This window comes from Euleptes europaea, chromosome 15, assembly GCF_029931775.1.
Source record: "Euleptes europaea isolate rEulEur1 chromosome 15, rEulEur1.hap1, whole genome shotgun sequence".
In the NCBI taxonomy this organism is placed as follows: Eukaryota; Metazoa; Chordata; class Lepidosauria; order Squamata; family Sphaerodactylidae; genus Euleptes; species Euleptes europaea.
Genome location: NC_079326.1, coordinates 40,615,890 through 40,638,923, shown reverse-complemented (window position 1 = coordinate 40,638,923; position 23,034 = coordinate 40,615,890). Strand labels below are relative to the sequence as shown.

The following is a 23,034-nucleotide window of genomic DNA, read 5'->3' as shown; positions in this document are numbered from 1 at the left end:
AGTATTCTCCATATTCTTGGCAGTCATTTTGGGGCACATACAGTGTTCTTATAACATGGTACCCCCGTGTCTTGCACACCGGGCAAATGAATGTGCAAAAGAGATAACATCTAGGGAAAATATATAGGGAGTTGGTGCGGTCACGCACAGTTGTAAGACAGAAGTATGGTAAAAAAAAATTGGAACATTTATTAAAAATATCTATACAAGTATATCCCACTATGTCTCAGACTCAAGGCAGCTAACACAAAAAGTACACTAAAACAACATTAAAATATTAAAATATTAAAAATAGCACAGCCAAATCTCCCACAAACATTTTACCTTCCCCAAAACACCCCTGGAGGCAAGACTGTTTTTACAAGCTTTCTTCAGTAGCAGAACTTGTTCTGCAGTTTCTACTGCCGCCCTGTGGCTTGGAACAGAATAATCTTGATCTGGTTTTTCCAAATGCATTTTGCTTTTTGTGTGAGGTGGCTTTCCTGTGGGCATTCTTCCCTGCATGTGCATTGGGAACCCCATTCAGTAAACTGGGGCATCCAGATGGCATCATGTTCAATATGGACGTGACTTGTCTGGCACCCGTTTTCTCTGAGCTGGAGAAAATAAAAACCTCATTTCCTCCGGTTTAAAGAGGAAACGGCAGGACAGCTGCAGGAGGAACATTCAGTTTTCTGACAAACTGCCTACCCACTTCCTGTCTCGCAGAGAACTGGGGGGAAAGTTTTAGGGCGGTGGAAGCTTCAGGCCTACCACTAAGTGGTCTTAAACAACATCTCTTCCAGGTTCAGTTTCTTTTCTTGCTGCTGGGCAAAGCAACCATCGGGAGAGAAAGGCCAGGCCCAAAGGGCAGTGTCACTAGAAAACGGCAAAGGAAGGGGGATCAGTGAAAGGTACCAGCCCTACCTTGAACATGGAGGTAGAATGGGCTGTAAGTCAACTAGCCTTTAGGGGGGTGGGGAGAGCCTAGGTCCTTTCAAAAAGCAGCTGCCAATACAGAGGCAAAAAAGAAGGGCAGGAGGACTAAATGTGTTGTGGCCAGAGACTGGCAGCTGCCGTTAGAAGGGGTCTCCACTCCTGTTGTTCCGGGTTTTCTTGCGTTTCGTCTTGGTTGAAGGCACAGAGAAGTCCAAGGACTCAAGGCGAAAGGGGCGCGGCTGGGGCATCTCTGCTGCCTGGGTCGGGGGAGCACTGGAGGATGGAGGATGGGAGGGCGCGTTATGGGAAGCTGTAGTGGACAGAAAGAAAAAGAGGTGAAGTCCAGGAGCCTGTGCTGCTTCCAGAAAATCTTACCTGCCTGTGCTGTGCTCACCACCAGCAGTGGTCTAGATTAAAACTCTGCAGTGGTTCAATGGCTTTGTCAAAAGAGACCCGATCCCAGAATCACAGAACTGAAAAGGAGCAAGAGGCCAGCATGGCCTTTTAATGCATGTAAAGAAAAGAGCTGCGTGGCGCAGAGTGGTAAGCTGCAGTACTGCAGTCCAAGCTCTGCTGACGACCTGAGTTCAATCCCGACAGAAGTTGAGTTCAAGTAGCCGGCTCAAGGTTGACTCAGCCTTCCATCCTTCCGAGGTCGGTAAAATGAGTACCCAGCTTGCTGGGGGTAAAGGGAAGATGACTGGGGAAGGCACTTGCAAACCACCCCGTAAAACAAAAGTCTGCCTAGTAAACGTCGGGATGTGACGTCACCTCATGGGTCAGGAATGACCCAGTGCTTACACAGGGGACCTTTACCTTTTTACCTTAAAAAAAAGCTATTCCACAGATTAACCCATCCGGATTACAGAGCGTCCTCAAATGGATGACCATCGGAAGTGTTCTTTGGTGGCATGATGCTGGAGCAGGAGCAGGTCTCCCCAGAGGCAAGGATCGGGAGGCGCTGGGATTACTGCCTAGCTGGGGTCTGGCAACAGGACTGCTTCCCCCAAGGCAGCACTGGGACCTGGATCAGGATTGCTAATTCAGAGGGCAAGCAGTGGATAGCCACAGCTGGTCAGCATGAAGTGGTTGAATCAGGAGGAGTAGGAGGAAGAGCTGGTTTTTATATGCCAACTTTCTCTACTACTTAAGGAAAAATAAAACCGGCTTACTATCACCTTCCCTTCCCCTCCCCACAACAGACATGCTGTGAGGCAGGTGGGGCTGAGAGAGTGTGACTAGCCCAAGGTCACCCAACTAGCTTCATGTGGAGGAGTGGGGAAACCAACCCAGTTCATCAGATTAGCCTCCACGACTCCACCATCTCTGGCGATCCTTGCATATTTGGGGGGGGGGGCTGCTGGTTTGAGGCCTGGCTGACCTTAGCACTGGAAGGGTCAAAGGGCTCTTCTGTTGGGGTGGCTTCCAAGGTAGGTTCCTCTGGCAAGGCCTCTGGATCTAGGGACTCGGGGTCTAATGGAGATCTGGAACCATCAGGAGGATCCTGAGGCAACAGGTCTTCCTCACAGGAGTCAGCTCCCACATCCCCCCACTCTCCCTCACATGACGAGCCTGATCTAGGGTCCTGACAGACCTTGCTCTATAATAACTTAGATCATCAGCCCCAGTACTGGCCGTGGGTCACCAGGATATAAAGCCAAGAAGGGCTTTGCCCCATAGTCCTTTAAGGGATCCTTTCGCAGGGTGGGGGGAATTGGGCTTGGTGGAGTCACGTAGGACAATAATAATAACAATACTACCAAAGTGGATATCTAGGAGGAAAATGTTAGCTGCTCTAAGCCAGGCTTCGGCTGGGATAGAAAAAAGGATAGAAGTTCAGTTAACAAATATAAACAAACAAACAAATAAAACCAAATAATGGATAAGAAAATTTACCCAGACTCTTCCCAGAGTCAGCACTGAGAATCTGGCTTGCTCGTTTTGATCGGAAATAACTGCTCGCAATATTCTCGCTGTCACTCTTGTTCAGCATCGTTTTGTAGCGGTCTTCTTCCTGCTGGAGAAATAAGCACGTGGTCACCAATTTATCAGTATTTAACCCACAGTGTTTACTCGCTATTATTCTCCCTTGAATTGAATCCACAGAAATCTGAGGCCCACCTTCCCAGGTCTAATTTCCACTGTCTTAACTGCAGGACTACACGAGTTCTTTGTCTATACCCTGCTGTCCTAGAAATAAAAAAGTTGCAAAGTAGTAGAAGCAGGGCTTCTACTGGAAAAAAATGTTACGTTTCTTTAAAAGAGGCGTACAATGATGTTATTATCTACATTTCTCAAATTTTCCACAAATTAAGCCTCTATTAAGCGGAAAGGGAATCCCCCCACCCCCAGGCTGTTGGCAACCCTAGATGGAAAGCATAACCTAAGGGCATAATTCCACCAAGATGGTGCTGGGGGTTTGCTGCTCAGCCCCCTGGCCTTTGGCAAGGGTATCAGAGATAAGGCCTGCGGGCCAGATCCAACCCTTTGAGCGCTGTTATCCGGCTCGTGAGCCAAGGCAGCCACCCCTCCATTCCCCCCACTCCTGATTCAGGGCTGCAGGGGCCTTCCAATCCACGCTTCTTGCTGGCTGGGACCCCCATGTGGAGGTCAGAGCCCGCAGGCAGCAGGGTTTGGAAGGTAGGGGCTCCAGCTCAGCACGTAGATCACCCTACCCTGCCGCCCCTGAAGTCAGGGGTTGCTGGAGAGGGCGATGTACGCACTGGGCTCACCTGCTGAGGCAGCCACACACACACACACCCCAGACCCCATCTGGGCCAATCTGGGCTGCTACAAATGGCCCAGCCCAACCAAATGACATTATTTCATATCCGGCCCTAGTAACAAATGAGTTTGACACCCGTGGTTTACGTGTACTTTAGCTTTAATGGCTTTAATTATGTGTTTTCTTTTTTTTTAATGGTTTTTATCATGTGATTTTATAATACTTATTTTACCTGTTATATCAGGGCTGTCAAACTCAATTGTTACGATGGCCGGATATGACATAAATGTCACTAGTTTAGGCCGGGCCATGCCTCGCTAGCCCAGATTGAGAGTGGAGGGGGGGTGGCTGCCTCGGCTGGCTTGCGGGCCAGATAAGAGCTCTCAAGGGGCTGGATCCTGCCCCCGGGCCTTATGTTTGACACCCCTATGCCTTGGCCCTGATGAAGACAGAAAGGCTGATTATTAATGGTGCAAATAAATAAAAGTTGTGCTAGGAAAAAGCTTGTGGCAACAAAGCACATTTGGATTGTTTATTATATTTTTTATTATATACATGTTGCATAATTTGTATAATTTATTCTTAGTGATTATATACTGCCTCCTCAGATGGAAGTCCTGCTTACCTCTGTCGATGTTTCCCTGTGCTCCGACGCAGAGCTCTTCTTGCCTGCTTTTGTCTGAGACGACGATGAAACCGCTTTGAGAAAAAACAAAAGGAGCGACTGATACAATTTAATCAATACAGTGAAAAGGTTAAGCTAAATAATTAATTAAAATCAACGGCGTCCTTCATTTATCACATTCAACAATCGAGGAAGAAGAAGGGGAAGGAAGAGAAGGAAGGCCAGCAGGACAGCAACCGTTGCTGTCCTCAACCATACGCTCAGTGGAACAACTCCGCTTTGCAGGCCCTGTGGAATTGATTTAAATCCCCCAGGGCCCAGATCTCACTATGGAGAGCAAGGTGGGGCCAGAGCTGAAAAGGCCCTGGCCCTGGTTGAGGACAACCAGACATCTTTCAGGACCAGGGATCACAGAAGATTTTCTCTTGCAGAGCCAAGAGCTCTTTGGGAGACACACCGGGAGAGGCAGGACCACAGATACGATGGTACCAGTTTGTTAAGGGCTTTAAAAGTCGGTGCTAAAACCTTAAACCTGATTTTGTCTTCACTCTGGAGCGAGTGCAGCTGGTGGAGCACTGGTCAAACGTGCTCTCTCTGTAAGGACCGCACTGCCGCGTTCTGGACCACTTTATTTTATTTACTTTATTTATACCCAATTTTTCTCCCCAATGGGAACCCAAAAGGACTTACAACATTCTCCCCTTCCTCCATTCGATCCTCACAACAACCCCGTGAGGTAGGTTAGAATAAGAGTGTGTTACTGTCCCAAGGATTTAATGTTTTGTATGGTGGATTGTGATGGCCTTCGGCTGCAGACAATAAACTTTATCACTATCACTGTCCCAAGTTCACCCAGCAAGCTTCCGTGGCAGAGGGGGGATTCAAACCTGGGTCTCTCAGATCCTAGTCCAACGCACTGATCACTACACCAGGCTGCCACCCAGATGGCAACAAGGGCAAGTCTAAGGTGGTCTCCTTACCAGGGAGGCTGGTCTTTTCTGTGATGGCCTCTGGGATTCTCCAGCAACCTGAGTCCTCGTCCCAGATGGACTCCCGCTTGATCTTGTCAAAGTTGCTGTAGCTACAGTCCCGCCGTACGAGGGGCTGCACCTGCTCCAGAAGCTGTTGATGGAGCAGGAGTTCCCGCTCCTGCCGGCGGATGGTAGCCAGGTAATCTATCTTCTCCAATTCAAATTCAGACTGAAGGTCTCTGATTTCAGCCTCAGCTGCCCGCAGCTGAGAAAAAAAGAACCAGCCGAGAGAATAAGAGCTCGATAAAATGAAGCACTAATAGCCATCTTCCCCAACTGATACTGGAGAGACAGTGTGGTGTAGCTGTTAAGAGAGGTGGTTTTGAGCGGTGAACTCTGATCTGGAGAACTGGGTTTGATCCCCCGCTCCTCTGCATGAGTGGCGGAGGCTAATTTGGTGAACCAGATTTGTTTCCCCACTCCTACACACGAAGCCAGCTGGGTGACCTTGGGCGAGTCACACTCTCTCAGCCCCACCTGCCTCACAGGGTGTCTATTGTGGGGAGGGGAAGGTAAGGTGATTGTAAGCCGGTTTGAATCTCCCTTAAGTGGTAGAGAAAGTCAGCATACAAAAACCAACTCTTCTTCTTCTACTTTATGACATGTTAACCAAACTGCTTGGAAGAAATTCTGAGATCCCTTTCTGTGATCATCATCAGACTGGAGCTCACATCCATTAAAAAGTCATTTGATTACCTTACCGTTGGTAAAAGGCAGCTGAATATGCAAACTACTGAAAATGTTTGTGTTTGAGAAGATGCACTACCGCAGACATCTCATATCTATGATTTCCACATGCTAGTTATTACTTGATGCTGCAGTTGCAAAGTGATGAACATCCACATGAAAACTGGTCCTCAAGGCATGTAGAATTTTAGTTTCTCAGTGAATAGCCCAACACCCCCCCCCCAATTCTGTGGTTCTTTCTATCCTCATCGACCCTAATAAGAACGTTAAAAGCCATTACAATATCCACAGCAATTTCCTTGGCACACTCTTTTCACAGCTAAGTGAAAAAAATAATCTGCATCATCACAATTCATTAAAGGTGCCACCAAAGTCTATATACTGCACAGCGATATTATGGCCCGAAAAGTGAATTAGATTATTAGATCTGTTATCTTGCTCAATAAATGTTGTCAGTTACATGAGTGGGAGCTTACTACAGAAGCAAGTAAAGAAGAAGAAGAGTTGATTTTTATACCTCCATTTTCTCTACCTTTAAGGAGTCTCAATCTAGGTTACAATCAGCTTCCCTTCCTCTACCCACAGCAGACAACCTATGAGGTAGGTGGGGCTGAGAGAGTTCAGAGAGAACTGTGACTAGCCCAAGGTCACCCATCAGGCTTAATGTGTAAGAGTGGGGAAACCAACCGGTTCTCCAGATTAGAGTATGCCACTCATGTGGAAGAGTGGGGGATCAAACCTGGTTCTCTGAATTAGAGTCCGCCGCTCTTAACCACTACACCATGCTGGCTCCATGCTGGTAGACGAGGAAAGTTTTTCCCTGGCCATGCTGAGCCTTGATCAAGTTGCACCAATTTCCAGCATCCACCTTGCTACTTACCCAAATGTTCAAATCGATTCCAAGGAAAAGCCTGGCTGGGTGCGTGAGGATGGATCAGGAGGTATTAACTCTATCCTTGTATCTTCTCACCTGAGAATCAGCAATTCGGCAGCGATTACCCATGTACAAGGGTGTGTGTGTTCATTGACTGCCCAGAGGAGTCTCCAGCCTTTTGTAAGCCAGAAACCACCTTTAACCACAGTCTGCAACATCTGCTCCCCTTTTTTATTATATGTGGCTCTTTGGAAACAGCAGCTGGTCAAGCACTCCTTCCATTTTCTACACAACCACTAAAGGTACTAGGATATTTTCCTCAATATCATTCAGGAACTAGGAAATGTGAATAAGGAACTGGGAACAAACTGGGAACTGGGAACCAACTTCAGCCTCCTAAAGGTGTCTTCTTCCGCATCTGGTCTCTTTCTTGCCTCCTCCTCATGGAAAAATAAATCTCAGCGCAAAAAGGAAAGCAAAGAAAATGAGGGCACCGGTGCAGCCCACCGCAGACTGAGATGCAACTAATTCGACGGTCTAGAACTGAAAAGCAATGCTTTGCGAATGGCAGAAGGTGCAGCCCGTTCCTTTCTGAATTACTCTGCTTTCAGATATTTTAAGGAAGGGGTTGCCAAGCTTTAATGAGAGTTACTCCCCTCGCTTCCCAACATGTTACTAAGTTTTGTTCGGTCATGGAAACAGAGACGAGGAAAAGCCATGAAACTATCAGCTAAGCAGTAAAGTGAAAAATCCTATGAGATCAAAGGTTTTTTTTAAAAAACAAAACAACCTGGAGCAGCTATTTTCATTTTCTTTTCCTGGGTCTTCTAGAGCAGGGCTTCTTAAACTTTTTCCACTCGCATCCCCTTTTCGCCCAATAAATTTTTACACGATCCCAGGTATATAGGTATATAAAATAGGTTTACAAATCAAACATTTACTGATAATAAATCAAAATTTTTGCAACCCCTACATTCAGTTACGCAACCCCATATGGGGTCGCAACCCACAGTTTAAGAAGCTTTGTTCTAGAGGATGCACAGGATACTCTACAGCAGCTGTTGAACCTACCAGTTGCTGAAAAGCTATCTGTTCCGAGATCCCTGTTTTACGAGGATGAACAGCGAATAACGCATCCATGCGTGCAACAGATGTTAGACAGGCGTGTTTTGTACTCAGGTAATTCTGCTGCAGGGGAAGATGCTCCTCCCAGCCACTGTCCAATGCAGGTGTGTTTGAAAGGGGGGGGGAAGACTCACCTTCTTCTTCATCTTTTCCAGCAGCTTGTTCTTTGCTCGCACTTCTTCCTGAATGGAGTCGTAGACGTTGAGCAGGACCCAGTCGCTGCTGTCCACGTCTGACCCCTGCAGAGCCTCCAAGAGCTGCTGCTTCCGCTCGTCGGCCAGCCTTTTCCGCCGCTGGCGCTTTTCCTTCAGGTCTTTGTTTTTGGCCTGCTCTCCTCCAACCACTTGTTGCTCCAGCAGCTGCAGCCTAAGGGAGTCCGATAAAGGCCTTAGCTCTAGGGACTGGTTTGCAAACTTTCTGCGTTCAGGACCAAACTGGACAAGATGGTGGGAATTCTTTGGAGCTCCCAGAGTTAAAAAAAATTACCGGGTGCACAAGGACCCTGACTGAAATGAGGAATTTATTTGTCTAAATATTTATGGGGACCTGAAGCAGATTACAACAGCATTCTGCCCTCCAGAGCCAGTGTGTAGTGGTTAAGAGCGGTGGTTTGGAGCAGTGGACCCTGATCTGGAGAACAGGGTTTGATTCCCCACTCCTCCACATGAGCGGTGGAGGCTAATCCGGTGAAATGGATTGGTTTCCCCGCTCCTACACATGAAGCCAGCTGGGTGACCTTGGGCTAGTCACAGATCTCTCAGTCCCACCTACCTCACAGGGTGTCTGTTGTGGGGAGGGGAAGGGAAGGTGATTGTAAGCCGGCTTGATTCTTCCTTAAGTGATGGAGAAAGTTGGCATATAAAAACCAACTCTTCTTCTTCTCCATTTTACCTTCACAACCACCACTTTATGAGGGAGGTTCAGCGGAGAAGTCTGACACAAGGCTTCCATTATACTACATTGGCTCTCACAGTGCAAGGGAAGTGGGGTGTTAAGTCTGTGTCATTTCTGCATTCTGAAACAGGGCCCAAGAGCTGCTATTTGCCCAACTAGGATAAACATACAGATACCTGCTTCAGTCTGTATCAGTTTACCTAATGGAGCCCCGTGGTACATAGTGGTAAGCGGCAGTCCTCCTTTAGCACCTCGAGTCATATTTTCCACATTTACCCAACTGTCCCTACCATCCCCTCCCTGTAAAAAATAAACGTTCAAATGGAGGAAGCTATATACCCATCTGTCGACAATTCCCAACCTTTGGCGTTCCCCCGCTGGACAGGCTGTCAGACTAGATGGCCTGTAAGCCCCCTTCCAGCTCTAGGACTCACTCCATGGACATCACCTTCACCACTGACCTGGCAAGTACTTGCTGCTGGTCCAGAGTTGCAGGTACTTCTTCAGGAACGTCAGGAACAGGAGGCTCACCTGTGTCGAACTCCTGGGTGCAAGAGGAAATTGGAGGCTGCCATTTTGAACAGACATGAAATCTGACAGATGGTAGGCTGGTTTGCAAAGACCTTGCCAAATTGTTAAAACACTGTTGTTGTTGTTTTCAAGTAAAGGAAAAAGGACTTGGCCCGGTCATTGGACACAGATCCAGAGGTCTATGATCCAAGCCAGATATAGAGCATTGGGCACCCAGTGGTCAGATGTTTTCATTGCTGCTGTCGGCTGAGCTACTGCCATATTTCAGTCCTAACCAATCGGCTGTTTTGCAGGCTCTGGGAGAGAAAAGGGAGGGGGGAAATAATCTGCAGATGCCAAGCAACCTCAGGGGGTGCTTTCCCTGAAGATGCTGAACAATCGCCACAAACCAGCAAAACAGCTGAGCTGCATAACGTGGTTGTGCTGATAGAGCTTATCATTTCACAAAGCCCATGTAAATCCTGGATACAATTAAGATTATTTATTTTCAAAGATGTGGGAGCACTCTTATCCCCTACTATCTGTCGAGGTAAAGGCAGTCCCCCGTGCAAGCACCGGGGTCATTCCTGACCCATGGGGTGACGTCACATCCCGACGTTTACTAGGCAGACTTTGTTTACGGGGTGGTTTGCCAGTGCCTTCCCCAGTCGTCTTCCCTTTACTCCCAGCAAGCTGGGTACTCATTTTACCGACCTCAGAAGGATGGAAGGCTGAGTCAACCTTGAGCCAGCTACCTGAAACCAACTTCAGTCAGGATCGAACTCAGGCCGTGAGCAGAGCTTGGACTGCAGTATTGCAGCTTACCACTCTGCGCCTACTATCTGTGCATGACACATATATATTTCCTGGCACATACATACCACGTCAACTGTAGCAAACTATTTTGGATGTAAAGCAATAGCATAGTCTGGTTTTCAGATGTGCTGTAACCTTGCTAATAGCTATCAGTTTCAAGTATAGCAGTGGAGGGGGCAGGGAGTCCAGAGGGGTAGCTATGTTAGTCTGTGGCTGCAGTCCTTGTGGTGCCACAAGACCCCTGATCATTTTTGCTTTTAGGAGCATTAGCTTCAAATCATTTTCTACATCAGACATAACTCAGGAAGGCTTGCATTCTCTCTTAGACTTAATCCAAGGACTAAGTGGCACAAAACACTGGACTTTCAATCAACCCTCTTCTCAACAAGGGGACTAGGGAGGAAGTCTTAGAGCTCCTGCCTTCCCTCCCCATGCTGTTTTCCTGAGCCAAAATGGCCCGAGAGGGAGTTATTTGCCCCCACTTTAAAGCTGCACATACAAGGAATACTATAAGGCAAGTGGGGGGCAGAAGCCCCGCCCCCCACACCATGATCCCAAACTGAATTGGGCCCCTGAGCTCCTTTAAAAAGCAGTGCCCCACTACTTATGTGTAGTTTGGCCCTAAGTAAGGGCTTTAAGCCCTGACCGGGATGGCCCCAAGCTAGCCTGATATCATCAGATCTCAGAAGTTAAGCAGCGTTGGTCCTGCCTAGTACTTGGATGGGAGACCATCAAGGAATGCCAGGGTTGTTATGCCTTGAAAACTCTACTGGGTTGCCTTAAGTCAGCTGCGACTTGACGGCACTTTACAAACACAAGGGCCTTAAAACATGTGGAACTATTTCCAGCGCTCAGAGCTTCCTGTGCATTCACTTAATTCAGATTACTTTCAGAACCAGTATCTTTTTTTGATAATGAATTCCAGAAGGGGGAAGCAGGTGCAACAGCAAACAAACTGGCACTAAAGTTTCAGCCAACTGGGATCCCGTTAAGAGGGACATATGATTCTGCATGACTGTAAATGGCATATATCATGTAGCCATCCTGATGGAGAGCGACAGTTCCCACCCATTCCATGTCATTGTGCAGCTTTTTAAAAAGGTTTTGTGTATAATGCAAAATGTATTTAATCTTCAGAAGAAAATTCATCCTCTGGGATACCTTGATCGGCACTTCTGTTTCTAAAGCAGGGCCTTGGGGAACTTGCTCAGGAAAAGTTTCAACTGGCTGTGCAGTTCCTAGAGAAAAGGAAGGGAAAATGTCATGAAATAGAAAGTTTTAAGTCAGAATCTCTGTAAGGCTAGAGACAGACAGTAATCGGTACCAAAGATGAAAACGGTTTGAGAGTGCCTTTGCTTCCCGTGGTGTCAACATGGTGTGTTCTTTTATTCCACTGTCACCCTTGGTAAAGTCTGTTCGCCAGCAGAAGTGGGATGAACAAACATAGGATGAACACTTCTATAAAATGGACTTCAGCAACCAGGAAAAATAAAATCAAATGTCTCCAGGCCTTAAAGCATCTTCCTGTCCTATGTATGTTTGTTTGATTATCTACTTATTTCAAAATGTGTATCTTACATTCTCCATAACCTGCTCAAGGCAACTAACAGCCTAAGGCATAACAACAACAAAAACTATTATTATTGTTGTTGTTGTAATTATATTATTGTAATTTGAAACATCACGAATAAAACAAAAAACCTCGGAATTAAAAAAGTTTTAAAACCACAGCCAGTGAAACCAGGACTGTAAACTTGGCATGAAAACAGGGCATAAAAGCAATATATAATCTATTCTCACATTATGAAGTGCTTGTGTTCTCCCCCCCATGTGGCCAGTTTCAATTCACGAGCACATGGGAGTGCAAGGATTATGGCCCTACATCTAACATAGCAAAGAAGGGTATTGGCTGTTGCAGATTTGCAAAGAGCAGTCCATGAGCACAATTCTAATGTCTACATAAGAGCAAAATTCTAATGTCTACATATTAAGAATCCATCCCTGGTATGTGATCAGAGCTCTGTATTTTCTCTGCTAAATAAATAACAGCAAGGTAACACATATCCTGCCACCTCTCCAAAATACTCAGGTCTGTGACCTGAATAAACTGCACAAATCAAGCAGGTTGTTAGGTCTGGAGAGGGGTAAGGGGCCAACAGCTTTTCTAGTCTGAGATTTCTCAAGGTTCAAGAATCTCAGGGAGCTGAATTTTATGCCCAATACCACAACCAGAATTTTTCTGTGCTTCTGGGCAATTCTGACTTATACATATAAGTAAATACCCAGAGGGTCTGGTTTGGATTGCTTTGCCTGTACCTGCTTCCTTCCTCTCTTCCAAAGCAGCCAACTGGCGATCACAAGCAATCCTCAAGGTGCTGATGTCCTCCTCGAGCTGGACGCGAGACTTTTGCTCAGCTTCATAATCAGCTTTCAGCCTTGCCAGTTTCTTCTCATACTCCTGAAAAAGCCCAAGGAAATCAGCTGAAGCGACTTGGGAGTAGGCCCATATCATATTTGCCTGTTGTGTATCTTGATATGCTTTAGCAGCACAAATTTTGTAACTAAGAATACTTAAGGGTTGGGGGTGGGGTTGTAGCTCTAACCTCAGGTGAATCTTGCTAATTAACAACAGAAAAAGATGGAGCAGCTCCCGGTGAAAAAGGTATAGCCAAGGGGGCTTGAGGGTATTGCCACATGGGCAATGCAGACCAATGACCACAGAAGACCAACGTGCATAATTCTGTTAACGAGCCGGAACAGCTCGGGGTGCCCACTTTAGGAAGAACTTTCATCTCCATTTTTACTTTAGCTGGAAGAAAGTTCCATGGTCATTAAGGTGCTACCAGACTCAAATCTTGCTCTTCTACGGCAGGCCAACAAGGCTATCCCACCTGAAACTGTGCTGTTCGCAGATGTCTTAAGGGACCTTCCCCCCTCTTGAAAAGCCATTTCTGGAGAAAGTAATTAGGCACGGAAAATTATCATGGGGAAGGGAAATTTGTTCTTGCCTCCTGGTTTTCCCTTTCCCAAACATTCCCTCCCCAGGTGGCTTTTGAGGGAAAAATAAAAAAGGACTGTCAGTCACAGGGTTTGACTCGAACTGTAAGTTTTCCATCCTCCTTCTCAAGACACTGCTTATGTGTCTGCTCTGTGTCCTGTCAGACATGTGCTATGAGTTCTGTATTGAAATTTAATCCCCAGGCATGTGAGGGCGCAACATGGATTGGAACCACAGTGCAGAGGGAAGGAAGGTTTAGGCCTTCTCCCCCCACTTCCAGTGCTATTTTCCTGACCGGAGGTAGTGCTACCTCAGGGAGCTGATAAAACTACATGTGTATTGATGGGCTACACATCCCCCCCGTGGAGAAAGTAGCAGTTCCATGAGGCTGTTTCACGTCAGAAAATTGGTGAGACTTAAGCCCCTTCTCCTCATGCTGTAGTCCTGATTCAAATCAGGCTCCTACATGCCTGAGAATTAACGTTTAATAGGGAACTCCAAGTTCATGTCTTCTTGACAAGACCCCAGATACACCTATAAACAGTGTAACATGTAGTCAGGCCTTCAACCAACAAGGTCAAATCTCATTGAGAGACCCAGGAGGAAGGGGCAAGCTATTCTTTCACAGGGCTGTCCCCACCTGCCTCCCTCATTATATGGTTTACACCATCTTATTTTCCTGCACGTTCTGAGAAACTTCCTCTCTGTTTCTACGGGAGAGAGAAACTGAGAGGTAGACACCAATATGGTGATGGAAAGTGCCGTCATCACAACCTATTTATGGCAATCTTGTAGGGTTTTCAAGGCAAGAGACAAGCAGAGGTGGTTTGCCACAGCCTGCCTCTGCATGGTTACCCTGGACTTCCTTGGTGGTCTCCCATCCAAGTACTAACCCAGGCTGACCCTGATGAGATCAAGATAGCCTGGGCCATCCAGGTCAGGGGGGACACCAATGTAGGTATGATAAATATATACTGTGAACATGTGGGGGAGAGAAATAATCCCACACTGAAAATCTAACAGGGATTTAAAAATTTTAGAGATTTAAAAAACAAACACATGTACATAGTTCGTAGAGTAGTAAGGGAAGCAAGGAAGATGCTATATATATAATAGTTTTTCATAGCCAAGCAGGATGTGCTAGAAATCTCAGCGAGCCATCTGCCCTGTGCTTTGTGCCCACGAAACAAAGGAGAGAGACTCAGCTACCCAACTGGATTGTTTTGGTAATTATTTGAGAGACAAGGCTGTGCCAGGAAGATTGTAAAGGATTCCTGGTGGCAAAGGTCCAGGCCAACTTACTTCTCTGATTAGCTCCTTCTCTTTCTCTGCGTCGGTCTGGAATTCAGGAGCGAGCTCTGGTTTCCCCTCAGGCTGAGCAGCCACAGAAAGTAACAGGTGAGGCAACTCCGCTAAGGAAAGAGAGAGAAGGCGCAGCTTAGAGTGTCTTGGAAGCCAGCGGGAAAGCTGCCCAACTAACCCTTTCCTAATGGACTGCATTTAAATTATTTGGTTCAACTACACCAAAAAAGCTTTACTAGATGATTTTTAAAAATTATTTATTGATCCGCAAGGAAAGCGTACTGGTGATTCAGTTCTTGCAACAATAAGATATTCTCCCAGCTTGCACACACATGGTGGGGAAACCACAATTTCTTCTAGCAACTCAAGCTACAGTACTGAGTTGCAGGGGAAATGCCATACCAGACCAGTATGGTATGGCTTGATTTGTGGGATAGGTTTATAACTCCATAGTAGAGCATCTGCTTAGCACAGTTAAGGTCCCAGTTTCAATCCTTGGCATCTCCAGGCAAAAGGATCAGTTAGCAAATGATCTGAAAGACCTCTACCTGAGAGACGTTGCCAATCCGAGCAGACAATACCGGCCTCGACAGATCAGTTTCATGGCTATCAGAAGAATGATGGACAGCTCAGAGCACTGTGAATGCCTAGCTGTAGCGTATCAACTGTGTATACTACAGCCGCTGCCCCGCTGGTGCCACCTCCTCTCCCCTCTTTAGGAATGAAGCACCCCAAGGCCAGTTGCCTGAGAGGTACCAGTTCAACCTCAGGCACCTGGCTATGCCCTCAACAACAGAAGGTAGCCAGAGTCGTAGCAATGGAACTGTACTGACAAAGTCTTTCTCCAGAATGTGAGGCAACAGACCGCTGTTCTATTTCTGTTCCAAAACTGCTGTTCTGTGTCATATTATTTTGGGTCCCTACCTGCTGCTATACATTTTGACAACATTTTAAATAATGTGATACCTCCATCTGCAACTGAATCAAGTAGCCTTTTAAAGATTGCTGGTTCTGTGTCATTCTGTTTTAACGCTATTCTATAACTATGGTTGTTTATGCATGGGTTCTCATGTTCGCTGGCGGTCTGAATTGGTTGTTCCTTGGAGTTATGCATGAGTTTTCCATCCATTAGAAATTACCTTGTGCCCAGCCCTCACAATGTCCAGGTCTACCCATTCCTCTGTTAACCCAACTCTTCCATCTTCCCTGAGCAAAGCCCGGGTGAAATCTCCATGAGGAAGGCAAAGCGCGGGACTCGCAAGCTTGGTTTTGCTCACAGCCAATTATAAAGCAGCATGTCCAAAGGCGGGGATTCAAATACTTCATGCTTCCTGGGAGCTCTTTCTGAGCACAAGAAAGGCTTTTTAAAACCGAGGCTTGGATTTCTCTCCCCTCCCTTTCAGATTGCTCCATTTTGTTGTTGTTCTTAAAATGCTTTTTTATGTGGCAATTGGGTTTGGGGGGAAGAATTTTCTCGCACAGTAAGTACGACCAGTAAGCCAATTACAAAGCAGCATTTAAAGGGGTGGGGACTTGATTTGAGCTTGGAGACTGCTGGTGCATAGATTCCCAACAGGAAAGTGTGGGTCCAGCCAGCAACAAACCTCAGGTAAAACTCCCATCCATAAATGACCTGTGACAGGTTTTGAGGATTGTTTACTTGTTTTATTATTGCACATCACCCCTCGAGAACCTTTAGCTGAGAGGCAGAGCCGAAATCATGGAAAGGAAGAAATAACTCCGCCTCGTCCAGAGGCAAGGGATCCTACCGTGCAAATTACTTGTGATGCTCTGCTGAGTCAAAATGGCCTTCAGTTTCTTGATCTCCTCTTGGTACTCCCGCAGCAGGGCATCTTTCGGATCCTCATTGATGCGGGGCTTGTTCTGGATGTTCTTGGCTCGGTGGGCGTAGCGCAAGGTGCTGAGGGTCTCGTCGTAGTTGTTGTCGGCGGGAGACAGGCACGCCACCATGAGGGTCTTGGTGTTGCCCCCCAGAGAATCCTGCAGCACCCGGGTCAGCTTGGAGTCCCGGTAAGGGACATGCGTACACCTGGTGTCTGCCAGGGCTGATATGACGTTGCTGAGAGCGGAGAGAGACAAGTTGATTTTGGTGGCTTCTTTGAGGCGTTCTCCGACAGCTCCGGTTTTGGACTGCCTCTCGCTTCCGGCCAAGTCCACCAAGTTGAGCTTGGCGGCCCGCAGGTGATCTTGTCCCCTCTTGTCTGCAAGAAAAGAGTCTGCATTGGGCTCTGGAAGATCCTAGATCATTCTGGCACAGATCATGTGGAACCCAGGAGAGCCACGGCTCTTGCCAGTGCCTTTCTTGGCACCCGCTTACTTTTGGGGGACCAAAAGGTCCTGAATAGAATAAAACAACACAGGGACTTCCTTATCAGCTAGACTAACTGGCACAGTGCTGAGGCTCATCCTGGGCAGGCACCTCATGGCAATGGGCTCTTGCTTTGGCCATGAACACAGACTCTCTTCATGGAAGATCCATGGCTACTAGTCAAAATGGATACTGGTCATGATGCATACCTATTCTCTCCAGGATCAGATGTTTTCAAATCTTTTCTCCTCTCCTTAGCTGCTATTAGCTCCACAAAGGGTGGGGGGGACTTAGGGGCTTTTCTTAAGGAGAACTGGAACTGCACAGTGATACGGTGTCACAAGTTCCCAAGGTTATGTGGTCACAAAAATCACAAAATCACACAAGGTTGGAAGAGACCACAAGGGCCATCCAGTCCAACCCCCTGCCATGCAGGATCCCACAATCAAAGCGCTCCCGACAGATGGCCATCCAACCTCTGCTTAAAAACCTCCAAAGACGGGGACTCCACCCCCCACCCCCGAGGCAGGGGATTCCACCGTCGAATCGCCCTCACCGTCAGAAAGCTCTTCCTCTTGTTTAGGTAGAATCGCTTTTCTCTTAGTTTAAATCCATTACTCCGTGTCCTAGTGTCTGAAGCAACTGAGAACAAGTTAGTTCCCTCATTAATATGGCATCCCTTCAAATATTTAAACATGACTATCATGTCACCCCTTAACCTTCTCTTCTCCAGACTAAACAAACCCAGCTCCCTAAGTCTCTCCTCATAGGGCACAGATTCCAGACCTTTGACCATTCTGGTCGCTCTCCTCTGCACACGCTCCAACTTGTCAACATCCTTCTTAAATTGTGGAGCCCAAAACTGGACACAGTATTCCAAGTGAGGTCTGACCAATGCAGAATACAGTGGTAGTATTACTTCCCTTGATCTAGACACAATACTCCTTTTGATGCAGCCCAGAATTGCATTGGCTTTCTTAGCCACCGTATCACACTGTTGACTCATATTCAGTTTGTGGTCCACTAAGACTCCCAGATCTCTTTCAAATGTAATGTTGTCAAGCCAACTATCTCCCATCCTGTACCTGTGCCTTATGTTGTTTCTGCCTAGGTGAAGTACCTTACACTTCTCCCTATTGAAATCCATTTTATTGCTTATGGCCCAGCTCTCCAGTCTATCAAGGTCATTCTGAACTCTGACCCTGTCCTCTGGGGTATTAACTACCCCTCCCAACTTGGTGTCATCTGCAAATTTGATTAGCATATCCTCTATTCCATTATCCAAGTCATTTATAAAAATATTAAATAGTACTGGTCCCAGGACAGACCCATGTGGCACCCCACTGGTCACTCCTCTCCAGGATGAAGTTGTGCCATTAATGAGCACCCTTTGGGTTTGGTTGGTCAACCAATTACCAATCCACCTAACAGTAGCAGTGTCCAGCCCACATTTTACTAGCTTTGTTTCAAGAAGATCATGGGGGACTTTATCAAAGGCTTTACTGAAATCAAGGTACACTACATCTAAAGCATTCCTTTCATCTACCATACTTGTCACTCTTTCAAAAAAAGTGCATGTGGCTACTACACATATAGGCCTTTTCCTTTTGCGTGCACATGCGCGCGGTTGTGTAGAGTCACATTCCAGGACATTCAGATGCCTACACAGAGTAGAAGGAACTCCTCAGTGCTGGACATCTGAGACAGCGCAAATGCCGAAGGGTGTTATATTAAACAAATATAATACAAGTTTGCCACGACTTGAATTTCTGAACAGCCCAGATGTTCTTTTAGAACTGCCCGCTAACCCACCCTGGAACTGCACATTTTACACATTTTGAAAAGGCTCGCTCAGTGGAAGAGGGGAGGATTTAAACGAGGGGAACAGCAAAGCAGGGAAAACTGAAACAAGTTTCTCCCAGCGCCGGTGCCGTTGCTCTGATCGAAATCAGAGCCCCCACCCCACACAGCTGTTTGAAAGGGAGGGAAAACTGGTCTTATGGTCACAGATCACCACTGTCCCGTCTGCTTCAGACCTGAGAACTACCAGGCTCTTGTGAATGCCCACGATCTGCAATATCTGGGCCTTGCAGACCCAATACTCTTTTGTCAACATTTACCCATGACACACAGGCATTTGCTCTGTGCTCGAACACCGCCCCCCCCACCAGCAGAATCCATCCGGCTCAGCCAAGCGACATTCCAGCACCTACCCACAGTGTAGATCTCCATGGTGATCGTGAAGATGGAGTGGGAGCGAGAGGAGTCCTTGTTCATCAGGGTGTAGCCCACGGCCCGGTTTTTCAAGCCGGTCTCCATAATGCGCTCGCACTGGGCCATGTTGTGCACTGTATGCAGGGACAGGCCCTTCACATAGACTCCTCTCTCCGGGTGCTCTTTCAGCTACAAAAAAGAACCATTGTGACAAGAGTTATGATGCAGACCCCCCTTCCCTCGAATATCCGAGGAAGGAAAAAACTACCAGAAACTCGAGGGCAGCACTACAGTGTTGAATTAGGATCTGGGAAAACCAAGTTTGAATTCTCCACTCTGCCATGGAAGCTCACTGGGTGACCTTGGGCCAGCCACTCTCTCGCAGCCTATCCTCACAGGGTTGCTGTTGTGAGGATAAAATAGAGGAAGGGAGAAAGATGCTGTAAGAGTCTCTGGGACACCACTGGGAAGAAAAGGATAGGAGGAAATATCCTCTCTGCCCTTCGGAACGAGACATATTTTTGGTGGCTTCCCATGGAACAATTACACCAGTAGCGTTGCCAGGTCCCTCTTTGCTACCAGCGGGAGGTTTCGGGGGTGGAGCCTGAGGAGGGACTTCAATGCCATAGAGTCCAATTGCCAAAGCGGCCATTTTCTCCAAGTGAACTGATCTCTGTCGGCTGGAGATCAGTTGTAATAGCAGGAGATCTCCAGCTAGTATCTGGAAGTTGGCAACCCTATACATCATCTACTCTGGTGGCATTTTATTTTGGAATGAATATTCATCCACCACCAGAAAGTTTCACTAGAAACAGCAACTGTAAGTTTTGCAGTCCCAAATAACATGGCTGGCAGATAGGAGGGCTGTCACTCTTATAGCCAGTGGACAGGAAAGGTTATGCTCTGATGTTAAGTAAGAGGTACAAGTAGGGTGTGGAGGACTGGATTTTGCATGCTGCTTTATTCTGCTAGATCTTTAGCAGTAGGCCTCTAGTTCAATATCCTTTGCATAATGCATTTTTCAGACTTTGCTCATTTTGATCATGGTGAGCTCTCAGAATTCTGATTTCATCGGTCTGTCTGTCTGTCTGTCCGTCCATCCACCCACCCACCCACCCACCCGCTTACTTCCAATTAAGGTCCTTCCCTGCTTAGTCCTCACCTCTAATTTTTGTTTGGTGTCCGAACCAAGGAGGTCTCTGATGTCTTCGTTATAGATCTCCAGATAAGAAGCCCTTACCAAGAACTTTGTGTTTTCTGCACACTGTACAAAACCAAAAATCAGACTTCTTAGGACTGCAGGCTTAGTTACATCCGCTAGACTTGTTTGGACTACATTTCTTATATCAGGGGCTCCTACGTGCCTAGTTCTCATTATGGTCGGCAACCTGGGTTGGATCTCACAAGCCCATTTTGCTAATGGAGGAATGTTCCATAGTGGATTGAGCCTTCCCATGATGCAATGCTATGCCAGGGGAATGTTCTTTCTGCCAGAGAAAGGAACCTCACCTAGTGGGATGGATCCACAATATCCAGCCCCCCCTTGTGTCTAGGCTGCATCATTCAGATTGCTAGTGCAGGATCACATGATTGAACACACCATCATAAATAAGAAAAACACAGAAAATTAGCTTGTCGGGAACAGGAGTCTTCCTGGTATGTTAGTTTTCCATGAGGTTTTTTTTTGTACCATCAAGTTACAGATGACTTATGGTGACCCTGTAGGGTTTTCAAGGCAAGAAATATTTGGAGATGGCTTGCTATTGCCTGTCTCCACGTCACGACCCTGGTAATCTTTGGAGGTTGCCCATCCAAAGACTTGCCAGGGCCGACCCTAGCTTCTGAGATCTGCTGAGATCAGGCTAGCCTGGGGCTATCCAGGTCTGCACAGTTTTCCATGTAGGTTTTTATTAATGAAGGAAATTCTTCTCTTTCTTTCCTTTAAATAAAGTTGACAGGCAATTATTTTCTTCTTGCAAAGTTACCCATGAATAATATTTGATAGAAGAAGCATCTTATTTGGGTTCTAAGCTACGGTTAGTACTAGCCATGGTTTGATGTGATGTCTGAATTGAGCTCATAGAGTTGCAACGGAATTCAGGGAATGGTACCCAAAAATAGCTGATTGCGCAGAAAAGACATTAGCCAGAGGATCACTTTTGTAATTTATACCTGAACACTCTCAAACAAATGTTCAAAGGCTCTGGGAATTATGCCCTTCTGTGAAGGGGGATCCGGAATCCCTTGCATCGTAAAAGACTTCCCGCTGCCTGTCTGCCCATAGGCAAAGATGGTACCATTATAGCCTTCCGTAACACCCTGGAAAACAAAGGGGAAAATGCAGAATACTGATCGCCTTGGACTTATATATGTTGCAGCTCAGTTTCCACCATGCCTCAAAACACTGTGGTCTGGATCCAAAATTGTCAGTGTAGAACGTTTGTGGAAGTGTTTTTTTTTATTGCTATCCCCACCCCACAGCCGCCTCCTCAAATTTCACTACTGAAGGTAGAGACCCTCAAAAAAGGATTCTGTGTGACACAGGAACAGAGGGGCTGGTGACTCTGTGTAATCTGCCTTATGACCAAGTGAGAAAGGCGGACTACAAATAATATAAACAAACACATTCCTGCCAAGTCATGATCCTCTCTGCAGCTTCCGGTGCTACATGGCTTCCTGTTCTGGATGGTCCCTTGACCCTTAGCAGTGGGCTTGTGTAGGAGACAGATGGCTCCTGGGGAAGGGGAAGACGATAAAATGTGCTTGCTTGAATTTGTTACATGGATGCAAAACTTTGGATCCAACCCTCCTGTTTGGGGCCAAACCATACTGGAATCCAGCAACTTTCTAATTAAATTATTAGGTGTGTGAGGCCGCCTTTCTCACTGGAAACAATATGAGGGGGAAGTATTTAAATCTTCCCCCTGCAGCATGTTTCTAAACTGAAACGGCCCTAGGTAAGCTGCTTTTTTGCCCCTCTGGGGAAATATACATGCCCATGTATTTGCTTCCCCAATAGGGCAAACAGCAGTTCCCAGATAACTGCTTTGAAAATAAAATTACTGGGCCCTCCAATCACAAAACTCCCAGCATTTCATCAGGTTTGGCCCACACTTAGCCTCTTAAACCCCCTTTGCTCTAAGCAAGCATCTTGCAAGATGCCCCCCTCAGGTCACCCTGTGAAATTTCTTTCACGGCTGGTTTGTAGAACTTCTGTAGTTATGTAATTTTTAGGCTTAGATTATTTGTAGTAGCAGCAGTGGCTGTTGTTGTGGTTTTCATATTATCTATTGTGGCTGTTGTTGTTTGCTTGTATGGTAGTTTGTTTTTTCTGGTCAGTGACCGTATTAATAAATTATTATGAACTTCTGTAGCTATGTTTACCTCAACAAGTGGATAGGCGATTTCATTGTAGATCTGTTCTGTGGTGTGGTCCATGTAATACGCCCCATCGAATGTGAACTGTTTTGGTGGGTCCTCTGAGGATGCTAGGTTCTGGATGAAGCACTGCCTCAGGGCGCTGTCCACGGTCAGCACTATCTTGCATCTGAGCTGCTTTTCACGGTCATTTAGAGGACGGCACCGCACGATCACCTTCACCGCTTCCGAAGCCATGGTCAAAACACGTCCATGCTTTTACCTGGGTGGAGAACCGATAGGGAGATAACCTACAAATAAGATATTTTTCATTGTTTTAGTTTGGGGGGGGGGGGGTTAAGCCAATGACTCAAACAGGACATCGGCTAAGTTAAAAGTGTTATTCTCCTTAATGTAGATGATCAAGTACACAGAGGTACTGCAAGACATCAAAAAGATAAAATCTCACAACTTATTTGCCATTACCTAAAACATGATAATTAAGTGTAATAAACTTTCTACTACATCAATCCATCAGCTAAGCTCACCACATTAAAAGTTTTAACTTCACCAGTAAATAGGTTATCAACAGTCAGTAAACCTTTTAAACAGGGTCACTATAACTAAAC

The 23,034-nt window shown here is 46.5% G+C and overlaps 1 protein-coding gene across 1 annotated transcript; it reads right to left on the bottom strand.

Annotated features, from left to right (window-relative positions):
* Positions 1–1,058: 1,058 nt before the first annotated feature.
* Positions 1,059–22,663, bottom strand: KIF17 (kinesin family member 17). Its single transcript, XM_056861190.1, has 14 exons — positions 22,433–22,663; positions 21,221–21,367; positions 20,211–20,312; positions 19,048–19,237; positions 16,287–16,727; positions 14,506–14,615; positions 12,522–12,663; positions 11,367–11,443; positions 9,341–9,423; positions 8,120–8,351; positions 5,249–5,504; positions 4,269–4,342; positions 2,815–2,935; positions 1,059–1,228 (listed from the first exon to the last, which is right to left on the bottom strand). The coding sequence occupies exons 1-14, from the start codon at positions 22,661–22,663 to the stop codon at positions 1,059–1,061; spliced, it is 2,376 nt and encodes a 791-aa protein (XP_056717168.1).
* Between the last annotated feature and the right edge of the window lie 371 nt (positions 22,664–23,034).